The sequence below is a fragment of the Plectropomus leopardus genome, chromosome 1 (assembly GCF_026936395.1).
Source record: "Plectropomus leopardus strain MGB_pleo_1.0 chromosome 1, ASM2693639v1, whole genome shotgun sequence".
NCBI classification, from domain to species: Eukaryota; Metazoa; Chordata; class Actinopteri; order Perciformes; family Serranidae; genus Plectropomus; species Plectropomus leopardus.
In genome coordinates, this window is record NC_142176.1 from 5278336 (window position 1) to 5292278 (window position 13943).

General features: G+C 39.6%; 1 protein-coding gene across 1 annotated transcript in view; it reads right to left on the reverse strand.

Annotated features, from left to right (window-relative positions):
- ddb1 (damage-specific DNA binding protein 1) overlaps positions 1–13943 on the reverse strand; it is a 68903-nt gene that overhangs the window by 44491 nt on the left and 10469 nt on the right. Inside the window, exons 7-9 of the mRNA XM_042490512.2 lie at positions 9004–9162; positions 6936–7019; positions 5087–5203 (exon numbers count right to left, since the gene is read on the reverse strand). Of these exons, the coding sequence (XP_042346446.2) occupies positions 5087–5203; positions 6936–7019; positions 9004–9162 (360 nt within the window). The remainder of the gene's footprint in view (positions 1–5086; positions 5204–6935; positions 7020–9003; positions 9163–13943) is intronic.

Here is a 13943-nt window from a genome sequence, read left to right on the forward strand (position 1 = left end):
TTTTTTTCAATAAAAATGAAAAAAGGGTAGGATTTACTTTCTTCTACTCCTTTTCAAACATGAAATACTTATATTTGTTTACTCAATATGTCTGATGGGCATTCTGGTGTTTTTTTCTTATATTTTATTTTCTTCTATTTTATTTGTTCGAAATAAAGATCTAACTAACTAATTAACTTATGTAGTTGATACTTTAAAAAAAACTGAACACAATATGATTTTAATTTTGACACTAGTCTTTTATGAGTAACTGTTACAAAGGCTTTGCATTATATGTGCAATTAACTCACTGTCCTCTATCCACAGCTGCTAACCACCTATCTGTTATTATTTCTACTTCCTCCTTACTATTGTGTTTTCATAAAATATAAATCCAGTTTTATACAACCTGGGTCATATTTTGTAGTTTTAAACACCATAAAAATCTGTCTAACTTGTGGCTCCAATCTTACTAATTAGTGGGTGCTAACTGTTGGGATCTGAACTCTGTGACATTACTAAAAAGAAGCCTAATTGGGGGAAAAAAAAAAAAAAAAAAACATGAGCCAGACGATCAGCGAGGTTAGCCAAACTTTTTAGAGTTAAAAAAAAACCAGACCACAGCAAAAATGTTGCAAAAACTGTCCACTATAACCAATTATCATAGTTTACAGACTAACCTTGTGGTTGAACTTTGACCTAAAAAACTGTGCAGGGCAATTATGCTTATCTCAGATGCATTCACTTTCTGGGTTTATACAATGGTCGTAGTAAACACTAGATTCTGACTGACTGCTGGGCGTCCTTTAATTCTTGATATATGACACCTCCTGAGTAGTTCGACATAGTATCCTGCTGTTTCTCATCCTCTGAAAGCCACAGGAAGAAGACTGTAACACAAAAGCTGCGAGAAGTACACCGCCCCTTTGAACTTACTCATACTTCGTATTACAAAAGAAATAATCTCACATCCCATTCACTGTTTAACTCGCTACTTCTGGCTGCAGCTGACAGTAACGTTACACATGGCGAATCATCGTGATTGGCGACAATGACGTGGCTGGACAGCTCGGTAGTCTTGTTGTTAAACACACTGTTAAATTATTTTTACAGTCAGCTGTTTGCAATGTTATGGACTTGCTGAGATAATACTAGCTTTCTGGATAATAAATGGGACAGCTGGTTCTATGAACTGAGTGGACAAATCTTTCCAAAGTTTGTCCATCGTTTTCATTGTTTAAGAACCTTAATGCAATTAATTAATCTACACATTATTTTCTGCATTTGATAATGAACCTATAATCTGTATTATAGTTCATATAAAATGTCGCAAAACAAAAGTAGAATTTGGTATAACGCCTGGAACACACTGCATGCATGAGCAGCACGTGACGGCAACCTCGCTGTACTGCGGCGTGTTGCACGCTCGTGGTGTCCACACTGGCAGCGCTGTTGATGTGTTGCTTCTGCAGGGCTGCCTGCTGCTAGAGTACTATATTTCAGCATTTATGAGCACATATTCCTCTCATTTATGAAGTCATGTGAGCCCCTGCATTGTCAACAACACGGTCCTGCAAATGTTTCACAATAAATTGCCTTGGGTTAACAAGTGGAGTGATTCTGTTGACAGAGACATTTATTTTGAAATGGAAGCATGAAAGTTTGGAGTGATTCTGTCAACAGAGACTTTTATTTTGAAATGGAGCCACGAAAGTTTGGGAAAAACAAATGTATTAGTATTTCCTCATCTCTGTGACAGACAAAGACATTTAAACTATTAATTAAAAGGTTGTATAGAGTCAATATCATTATCAAAACACAATTTTCTCTGGCTTTTTGTGCTGTGCATGTGGAAAAAAAACGGTGAAGCATCGTTTCTCAAGATGTGACGCAGCTGACAAGTAGCTGAGACGCGCCTGACCAGCGCTGCTCACAGCCTGTTCCAGGCCTTAGGCCAAGATGCAACCTCATATTGCTTGTTTTGTCTGACAAACCGTCTAAAACCCAGTGATGTATAGTTTATTATTAGATATTGTATGAAAAAAAGGTGAATGGTATTTTCGCTTAAACAAATGTCATTAAATATAACAAAATTACAATAGTTGCTGTTTAATTTTCTTTTGAATAACATTTTCTTTCAGCTTTTTGTTACCATCGTTAGTAGTTACCATCACCGGGGTCAGTGGTGATGGTGGTAAAAGTGGACTTTGAAGGTAGAAGCGCAGGTACTTAACAATGCTCTCAGGTCTGACTTCTGGAAGTAAATGTCATCCGAAGCAAAAGTTATGATAGAAGTTGATGCTGCAGCTCTGTCAGCACTTTCAAAACCAACTTAACAACTCTGTTAAAAGCTGCTCAGCTCTGCACTCACTGACCTTGAATTCTATCTTTATGACATTTCTTTTATTCAAAAAGCACACACTCATGATGTGCTATATTGTGCAGCTTTGCACTGGTTGTCTTGTGCGTTCTTTTTTCTATAACTTTGTACAATATTTTTACACTGTAATGTTTTGGTTTTGTGCTCTTTCTTTGTTGCAGAGGGACCACAGATACGAATTAGTCTCAAGCCATCATCTGCTACGCTTCATCTAATAAAGACATCTGTGTTTTAAACTGTATGCAGTCCCTTTTAAATAAAATAAATACAAGTTCGTGCCACAGCTCTAACAGTTGTAGTAATGACGGATTTGTGAATCTGTATCAGTTTGTAGAGGAGCTTCTCTGAGAGTTCAAATAAGGTAAACAGCTTTGGGATACGACACTCTGAAGGTAAATAATTCTGGTGTCTGTACAGTCAGACTTGACAGCAGCAGAGTGTTATTTAGTCATTCGGTTATGGTACACTAACAGGATTAATACCAGAGCCCATATAATCTCAGCTTCTACCACCTGCCACCAAACAGCTTCATCCTAATGGAAATAACCACTGTGAACCTGGCAGCCCACCTAACTCCCCTGAGTGTGTTCCCAAATGCCCTCACACCCTCACGGGAATGACTAAATCCCCATAATCTGCACATAATATATTATGTTTGTGTATTTGTTTGTCATTTTATTTCATCCTTCATAAACCCCAATCTGGTTTGCGGTTGCACATCTGTGAACACAATCATTTTTCGTGCTTTTTTTTGGGAGAGGTTATATTTTCCCCCTGCAGCTTGTGCATCAGTCCCGTCATAACTGTCTTGGAATGTGTCCGCACCAATTAACCAGGTCACATGCTCTGTGGATTTACTGCAAATGACAAAATTAAAACAATTATTTTATTTAGTTCTGGGCCTCAGCTGACTGAAATGAGCTCCAGTGTGTGGATGAATGCAGTCGGTGGCTGTGTGACTGTGTGCTGGTATGTACCCAGAGAGCGGCTCTGTGCTCTGGTGGAACGCTGCCTTTGGAACCACATCAAGCACCCTGAGGCCTAATGTCAGACCCTGCCAACAAATCCCTCTGTACTGTATCTCTCTCGGTGCTTCACTGTTTCATCTCCCTAAGCCTCACTGATTTGATACAAAGACGGACAAATGTTCAAATCAAGAAATGCGGTTTGTACAACTGTTACATTAGAAATATGTCAAAGAACACGCCAGACAGACATCAACTGGTTTCATTTTACAAAAAAAAAATTGACTGGAATACCGAATTTTACCAGGTGTACCACTATAGGAAAATTGGATGTAGCTGCCGTGACTTCACAATCAAAAAACAATCAGTAACCGAATGATTATATATGCCAATCAATCAATCACTCAATCGGACCTTATGATAGCACCTTCCATACAAGCAAAACTGTAACACAAAGTGCTTCATACAATTAAACCGGAGCTCATAAACTGGAACGAACCAGCTAAACGATCAAGAAATCAATTCAAAGGAGGCCTGAAATCACCAAAAATTAGCACAAAATTCAAAATGTCTGACTTCCCATTGGGTTTAGGGGGTGGGTCCAAGAGGATTTTTTGTGCATTTGGGCATGATACATAAGTGCACCGAATTTTGTATTTGCAGGTGAAACTTTACGTGAAACTCCCCATTGGGGCTACACTTTATGGGGCAATGTGGAGCCATTTTGCCACGCCAGTCTCCGAAATTACCAAAATACGAAATGTTTTGTCAGGCCAGACAAGCATACCAACTTTCAGGGGTTTTTGAGTTATTTAGACCTCTAAAAATGCGATTCATTTAGCAGAAAAATAGTAATAATAATAATTCCTTGCATTACAAGAGGGTCCTTGCACCGGTCGGTGCTCAGGCGCTAATCACTGGTTAGACACATGAAACTGTATCTTGCTGATGCTTTTTAAACCTGGAATTGCAGCATGAGTTGTATCATACATCACAAACTGACGAAGGTAAACAAACTTAAGTACACACAGACGGGCTAAAGATGATGGATTGTCCGGATACATCCAGTCAGCGAAGGGACAAGACAAGGTCCTCAGATTTAAAAAGGTGTAAATATTATTAGAGGAAATAACATGCACAGCAATTGGCCTTCTCTGTGCCACACAACCAGAAAGCCAATTTAAGTTTGTGTACAAGAGATGCATTTTAACATCAGGTGCAACTGCAGTGCAGCTAAATCATATCTAGATGCAAATGGGATACCAGGCGAACGTTAATGCCAGGTGCACGGGGAGCACTGTCAACAAAAAAAAATAGACTAGACAAAAGAAGAACACCCAGACTGCCTATAAAAAAGGCTCAGGAAGCTGTGTTTTTGATGTCAGCAAGAATCTCCTGAATACTTTCACCCTGGCCAGAAGCAGGTTTGTGCTGTAGTATGTTGCATGCTTAATTCTGCTGACAAAAACAGTGTTAACACGACTCAAGAAGCCGGCTGCACTGGCGGAATAAGCCCAGACTCCCTGCAGGCTGTGACAAAGAGGATGATAAAGAGAGAAAACACAGATGGAGACTCACCATAAGCTATGAAGTGTACCCAGTGACTGTTAAGAGGGTTTTCAGTAATCACTGTGTCATGTCTACATCCTCTGGTGAACGCCCCGAGAAACCTCTCATTCTATCTGGGTGATTTGCTTTCAATATGTAACGTGTCTTTCCTGCTTTTAACAGAAAAAAAAATCATTCAGCTTCTGGTTTTTACCTGTCCCTGGCCCTGCCTCTCCAGGTCGACCACACACATGTCCACGATGGGCCCCAGATTGGTGAACGTCTCCATCACTGCCACATAGGAGCCCTGGTCGTTGCTGTCCACATTGAGCTGCGGAGAAACAAACAGAATCCTCTTTACACATCTGTGAGAACCAATTAGAGCAAAAGTGATGTGATTCCTAATTTTATAATTTTCTATGAAAGAACGGCTCCATTAATTTTTGTTTTCTAGTGTTTTTTTAATATCAGTCAGTAGCTTCCCAGTATAGTTTCTTACGTACTTAAATCCAAAAATTCTCATTTTTAGCTTCAGTTTTAGCGTCAAAATGCTATTTTCCTATGCTCTTATATAACCTTTAACCCATGTGACCTGATGTGGGTCAAGTTGGAGGTCTATATGCTTTAGTCGCTACTTATAAACCCACGTACTGCTGCAGATGGCTCTGAAAGTCACACAACAAAAACAATCTGAACAATCGAGTCATGAGTAGACAAGCAACTCCCGTGTGTTGTGAGGTAAAATTACTGTTTTTGTTAATGGAGTCTGGTGGCTTTGAAGAGGGTGAAATAACGGCTCTTGCTTCCCGTCAGAGAGGGCTATCTGATGGCACGGTGAAGCAGCTGTTTTCTTAAGTGGCTAAAATATGTTTTGTGGCGTCTATTGTCTACAGCCACCAGACTCTTTTGACAGAAACTGTGATTTTGCCTTGATGATCCCAAGGAGTTGCTGGTTTACCGCTGCCTCTGAACGCTAAGTCTGTGTTATTGTGTGACTTTTGGAACCAAACTGACACAGTGTCCAAAGCAGAACATCGGTCCTCTGTGTCCCAGTACTCCTATTTGCTTCTCCAAACTGGCAGTGTACCGACTGCTATCTACTGTGTGTGATACACTAACTATTTTTGACATTTTATGATGGTTTTGTTGCATTCTTTTATGTTATATATTGTGGTTGTGCAAAGCAAATTCCCCTTGGGGAAATAGAGATTTTTAAGGATCTATAAATGTGTTTATATAGTACAAATGCAGCATTATACTGAAGTTCAATATGTCTTCACTTGGTTAAATAAAGCTTTAACAAATACAAAACAGCACCATCTTCCACCTCAAGTTAAAACCTCTTAAGATAACAGCTTCCTCACTCTCCAATCTTACACTATTATTCAGGGGCTTGTACGGGGGCCGAAAGGGAGGGGAGGGCATCGGTGCTGCTGCTAATAGCTGAGAGGGAGTTTCCATTTGAAAAACACGAACAAGAACGCAGATGGACCTGCCCTTTAAAGATTATCAAGATTAAGGTTTGAGATATTAAAATGCAAATATAAAAAGGTACTTTGAAAAATGTCAAGCTGACACAATCCAAAAGAGGGAGCAAATACTGCCATGCCACTTCATGATATTATTTCATTACATGGGAACAACAGGGAATTTTATTGACATTTATGGAACAATTTTCTCATTTAAAGAGGCTGATTTAAGAAAAACAACTAACTCATTTAATTCGATAAAAAACATTCAAATTGAGGATTTTGTTTGAGGATTTTTTAAAATGTTTTTTATGGGTGAAAATATGATGACTGACATTCAAAGCTTCATTCCAAATCCTCAACAGCGGCTTTGAACATAAAACAAAGAAATCAACCCTCATGCACTGTTTTGATTTTCTGACTAATTACACATTTGGTATAAAAAATGTACCCTGTTAAAAAGTGCCATAAAAATAATATATATAAATATTTCTTTTAACTTTCACTGCATTACATTTGTCAACCAACATCAGTTCTGATAATGGTGCCATGCATTTGATGATGGTATTTGGTGTTACACTGTGTCTTGCTTACCTTCACTAACTGGGAGTCGCCCAGTCTGGAGCCCACAAACACCACACCGTTATCCAAGTAGGTCAGACACTCAGCAATGGATGTCTGTTTTTGGAGAAAGACACAAAAACACCTCAGTCTCTCAGGTCATTCCCACACTGCAGCTGCAACTACTGATTATTTCATTTTTTTAGCCATGCTGGCGGCACGGCTCAAGGGATGTTGCAGTCCATCACTCAGTCAGTGCTGAAAAATGGAAATCACAATTTTCCAGAGCCTGAGGAGATGTCCTCAAATTGCTTGTTTTGACCAACCAACAGTCAAAAAACAACCCAAATATATTCAGTTTACCAGCATGTGAGAGAAAGAAACATTGGGGAAGCTGGAACGGCAAATATTTTGCATTTTTGCTTAAAAACGACTTAGGAGATAAATCAATCATTAAAACAGATGCTGATTAATTTCCTGTCTATCAACTTATTTATTTTTCAGCTCTCGCCCACACTAATGCTAAAACATTTAAAGAGCATCCCTTTTTCACTTTGAGCTTCAATCACATTACATCAGTAATGTTCTGTGCAATATCCTAATTTATTCTTACACCACTCTTGAATGGATATTTAACATATGATGCATATATTGCACATACTTAAATAAATGTATTTTGTTGTACTTTGTAGCGTAATACAAATGCTTTTATATTTTTAAAACTTTACATACGAGCACTGCAGCATAAAGCACACACCTTTTACATATTTCTTGTTTCCATAATTCTTTTTGTACTTTGTTATAATTCTCTATGCTATATATCATGACTGTAACATATCACAATAAAATGAACAAAGTATTTCTGATACCTATTTTTTTTCCAAAGCGTTGGGTACAAGTAGCAATCTGAGCCACAATTTTCTACTTTTTGTGCAGTGCTTAAATGTTTCTTCAATCACAAATAATGCAATGAATGATCATTTTCATAACAGAAACATTCAGAATACATTGAACAATTTAAGAAAAAAACATCACAGATTTGGAAAAAAAAAGTATTTGCTTGTTGCACTTTGTGTCATAAAACTGTACACTGAATGATTTTATTTTATTTTATTTTATTGTTGTTTTAAGAAGCCTTTCCAGTTTGGTAATTTCATATGGGAAACTGTGATTATTTTTGACCTTTGACCTTATTAGCAGAGTACTTCATAATGACAATAATGATTATTTGCAGCCCAACAGAAATGTCACTGAGGACAACTCTGTTCAGATATAATGAAACGCAAATTAAGTCATAAAAACGATGGTAGATAAAATTTATCTTTGACCAATTCTGTTTTTGAAGGAAGGAAGATGAAACAATATCTCTTGTTTTCAAATTTCACTTTGGGGCATATCTTTTTTTTTTTTGAGAGATCTAAAAAAAAAAGTCAGAACTCTGTTTGAAACAAGTAATGTTTTAAAATTCATCCTTATCAGTGTGAAGATAGTCTAACACTCAAAGGTATTAATGATGTGCAATAAAGAGCGAATTTTCTGTCTGATATTTTAATATAGGCCTGCTGCTGCCTGTTGACAGAGCAGACTGGTCTGAAGAATAAAGTTAACACTGATTTGAAAAGCAATCTGTCTCCAGTTCAGCACTCAGACTCTGCCTGATTGTTTCTAGCTCCAGCCTCACTCAGCAGCATTGTACCTTTCTAAACTCCTTGGCGAGTCATTAGAAGAAGGTGCCACGAGCCAAAAGCTGTGCACTTTTAACATGAGATTTAGCTCAGAGCACCGTATTGACATACAGTCGTTGTCTAAATCAACTTTAAAAGGGATAAGTGACACCGTGGCAAGCTGGCAACAAAGAGGCGGGATGATGTTTTTTTCATCTTCTGTACAAGTGTAGACTGATCCATTAGCTCCTGTCAGGGTTATAAACCATTAAAGAGTCAATCGTAACAAAGAGGGTATTAAAAGGAAAAGGCGGCGGAAGAGAGGGTGGATGAGGCAGGTAGACAGATGGGAGAAGTGCCAGAGGACAGACAGGTGGATAAACAGAGTGAAGACAGATGGAGATAGAGATATAGACAAAGAAAGATAGATAGTGGACCTCTCCAAGCAGCTCCACGTGCAGGTCTTTGAGCGCCACTGTCCCGTCCATTAGTTCCTCCTTCTCTAACAGCAGCATAAACAGGCGTCCCTCCATGTCCCCCAGCAGGTAGCGAGAGCCGTTGGGGTCCACGCGGTTGTGACAGACGATGGTGCTTTGCTGCAAATGAGAGTGGAACACAAACAAATCGTTAAAATAACACTCACAGCGGAGGAGCTGCAGGCTGAATTCCACCAGAACGAAGGAAGTCTTCTTCCTCACCTCATGCATTATCTATATATATGAGCGTGTCCAAGCACAGCCGCGGAGACCTGTCTGCAGTGTTTGTTTTGTTCTTTCTCGTTATGAAAACACACTCCGAGGAGTTTCCACAAAGTACATCTTAAATCGGACTCACAGAGCTACAGACTGTTCAAATATCGCCTGACATGAAAAGCACAGATTAAACAAGTCTGCCCGGACCCCCGACAGCACCCTGTGGACTCTGTAGCTGGAGCAACAAAAAGACATAGACTATAAATAATGGATGTAGCTACTGTGACGTCACCCATTGGCTTATGGATTTCCAGTTTAAAATCTCAAGTGTGGCATTTCGGCTGCTGGCATCTGCATCCCTTTTTTTGGAGCCAGGGGTAACCACGTTTGGATGAGATGGTGGAGCTGTGGAGGAGCGATGGGTGAATCTGACTCACAAAGCATAGTGACACCTCACTGACAGCGTGTCACTCAAGAACGACAGAGACACTTTTGGGCACACAGGAGATCCTAACAAGCCTGGACATAAGCTTGTGAATTATTGCGTTCGACTAGTTGAAAGAGGGTAGTTATATGCACATCATGTAGATGCAAAGCTTTCAAAAAACCAGCGTACATGAGGAAAAAGGTAACGCCTGCACACTTACTCCATGCCACACAAGTTTATTCAAGACAAAGACCTAAGCAGGATCGAAACATTGTCTTGAAAAAACTTGTGTGGCATGGAGTTAGTATGCAGGAGTTACCTTTTTCTTCTATTTTAGGTTTAAGGTTTTAACAGGTCTGTGAACGCAGCACAGGTAAAGCTCAGCAGCAGTTAACGAAGTTTGAGGCCCAGGTTGCATTATCAATCTGTCGGTATAATCAGAGCTGATCAGATCGACTGACTGAGAGGAGCAGCTGCTGCAAAGGCAAATGAAAGCAAACGGTTAGACCCAACACAATAAACTGGAAAGTTTCACTTCCACTGCGCCAAACATTATACTGCTCAGTCTGTGCCCAGAGTACACTCTGCAATCAGAGAGAGTGGTGCAATTATAAACCCGAGCGGTAAATATATTGCAGCAGCGGTCCTAATTAACTGTCCAGCTCCAAAAATAGAAAATCAATACGTAGTGGCAGAGGGGGTAATTGTGGCATGCCACTACAAATAAATGAAAGTGTGGGAAACCCTGAATTTGCATGCACACCCAAGCATGAGAGTTACAGTGTGAGTTTGCATGTTTTTTAATGGAGATGAGATGGGTTGTTAAATACTCAGTGCATAAACATTATTAAATCTTTTTTTGAATGATTTGTTGTCATGTTTTGTGGGATAATCTGCATTATTAACTATATCTAAAATATAATGTGATTATTGAAAAATGTGATTGATAATTCAAAATGGCTCTTATAATATTAACAATAAATTTTTTAGACAATTTCTAAACCTTACAGAATAAATTGTTCTCGATTTTGACTGTTTTCTGAGTGTCTTCTTACTTTGACACTAGTCGACCAATCTGAGGTTATTCTTCTTTTAAGATTATTTTTTAGGGCTCTTGTCTAAAACACAGGATAGCTGGAGACTGACAGGAAAGGGGGTCAGAGACGGGGAACGACATGCAGCAAAGGGCTGCAACATCGAAATCTAACGTGGGCTGCTGCAAAAGATGGAGCCCACATGAGGTGCATACTCTATTCGGTGGGACCAATTAGTCTGAATTTAAACTTCTGTAGTAACATCAGGGAAATGAGTTCAACATGCAATCGCTTATAAATAATATGACATGCAAGAGTAATAGTATTTATATAATACTTACAGTTTGAGTCTAACTGATTTTTGAGGTTGATTTGGATTTTTGAGGCCAATACATGTTTGGATAATTTTGTTAAAAGAAAAATATGATGATACACATAATAACAAGCACATTATTAACAAACATTTTGATAGTGATCATTACATTTCAATGGATTTTGGCAAAAAATATGTCCTGAGCAATAATTTTATAGATAAAAAAATAACTTGTTAGTGCTCTCTAGAGAAAAAAGATGCAACAGCAACACCATTTCTAAATCGCCTGATTCACTAGTAATAAGCTAATACCTGCTGATAATAGCAACCCGGCTAATTATGTGATTTGTGGTCTGGTCAATGCATGTAAGTATATTATCTGCTCCCCAAATAAACTGCAGACACAAAAAGAGTGAAGGTAGGGAGGGAAAGTCGACTGATGCAAACTCTGACAGGATAACACGACTTTCCACTTGAGCAAAACTCCCTGAGGATGTTGTCGGAGTCATTCGCAGCCTGCAGTCATGGTTAGATTTGAGCAGCCTCACACAAGATGAGCCTTACCAAACGTGGCTACACCAAAAACATCTTAGGAGCTTTGAACTAGAGTTGTTGAAGAGCCAAAGTCTCCTGTCTCCACAATAAGCTGGTTAGAACAGTGGCCACGATTGGAATTGGCATTAAAAATCACAAAAGTGTGACTGAGCTTCCTCTGCTTTCCCTCCAATGGAAGCGTTTGTTATTGTCGTTGTCTACAGTGCGAGCTGAGTCAATTTCTCACTTGATCGAACCTTTACAAAACTTATTTTCACAATCCTCCTGCCCCTGGTATTGTTTACACCTTCTGTCAAACCGTGGATCCACTTTTATTTTTTTACAAACCTCCAGCATCTCTTTCGACTGAATGGCAGGTAATTAGATTGTTTGGTCCTACGAGTGAAACCAGTCTGCTGTCCCACCGTAGACCAGTATTATTCGAGCTCAGACACATTCAGCAGGCAGGCTCTCTGGTGTCTCACACTTGGTTTTCACTTCTGTGCTCAGGAGTGACAATTCATTAATTGGCTGCCAAAAATTTTGTCACACATCAAATGATCAGCTTCTGTGTTTTCTCAACACTGCTGAAAGAAGCGCGTGCGTCATGTTACATTAGATGTGAGAATAATTTCGCTTAACTTCATTTATCGGGAGGTTTCATCGGTCATATAGCACCAACAGATGCCCCACTAGCTCTTTTTTGGACATCTGCTGAGCAGTGTTGTAGCAATGCGACTGTGGAAACAGAGTTGTAGCAGAGACATGACAGCTTGCAAGGCAACTGTGAGCTGGTTAAGCGTGCAGGCTGTTTGGAGCTTTTAAAGACTGAACCAATCGGCAGGACACAGATATGAGCCAGGAGACAGCAATGAAACAACAGCGGGCTTGGCAGCAGTTTAGGCGACACTTGTGTTGTTTTTTTTGCGTGGCGATCGGGTCTCTGTAAGGACATCTTTGATGTGCAGCTAAACAACACTCGACAAAAAAAAAGGTGATTTTTTTTTTAAAAAATGATTGCCACCTGTCTTTAGCTTAACTGCTGTTTCGCTGTGATGTAAACTCACAGATCTGTGCCTTTCAATCAGGTGGAGGTATCTTGCTCTGGCTCTGATTGACGCTGAGAGGCTGTTCCCAAACAGTACGTTGGTCAAAGGGAAACAGAGATCCACGCGGGTTAATGAGACCCTCAGAAAGAGGAGAAACCACAGGGAGGACCACCAGCTGGTCCAGGAGCTTCACCTGGATGATGGTCCCTTCAAGGCTTCTTGTAGGATGAGTCAGGGGCAATTGACAATCTGCTGTGAATCATCAGGCCTAATTACTGTCTGTAAAACATTACAAAGTAGTTGAGGCGAGAAATTGTTCAGATATGTCTTGCAGCTTGCCCTGGGCGACGCTGAATCGGGGGTGTTGAAATGAAACGTCATCTATTATAGCCACATAACACTGCTTATTGATTTTTTTGGGCGGAGCTGGACAGTGAAGTTGTACACTTCCAGAGAGCTTCCTGGTAGCAACCAGAGCCGATTGGTAGCAAAATTGCATTGAACTGTCGGAGAATAGAGCTAGCTGACTGCGTGTAATGAAAAGGTTGCCATGTGCATTAGTATAGAAAAATGAGGATGCAATCGAATTGTTGACATGACAATCTTAATGGTAATCAAATCGTGAGACCACTGTTAGGATGACACAAGCCATGCACACTACTATTTGTTGTCAGTGCTTATATCTTTATTTCGAACATGCAGATAAAATGGGAGTGTAAAATAAATAACAATAAATCAGATCATTGAACATATTCAGTGTATTCGCCACCACAAAGGTCCACTTTCACTTTATCTGATTAGACATTGGGGGAAAAATGTCAATGTCATAGGATGTTTTTCTGCTTTGAGATCACCGATATTAAAAGGAGGCTGGGACACGCTTTTTGACCACATGGCGCTGTGGCATATGACATGTGCAAACTAACTGGAGATACGATGTTGGAGGGTTACAGCAGATAGTGCAAAAAAATAGAGGGGGTGCTCAGATGCTCTTTGGTTGCACTTTTTTGTCCACCTTGAGTGACATCCGACAGAACATTTTTGGCACGCTTAAATGGATAGCAGCCAATATGCAACAGAAAGCACTCATCTTTTCAATAACTGTTGGCTTGCAAATTTCAACAAAAACTTTTATTTCAACCCAAGGCAGACTGCAGGTGCCTCAATGACATCTCTACCGCATGTTTGAAGAAACTGCACTAACTACTGAGTCTTTTCAAAAGCGCAGACCAGATTTTACTGTGCATGCGTTGTACCCCGATGATATAACCCGATGTGACTCTGTAACTTCTCCTCTTTCTTTAACCACGTTTTCTGAGTATTTTTTT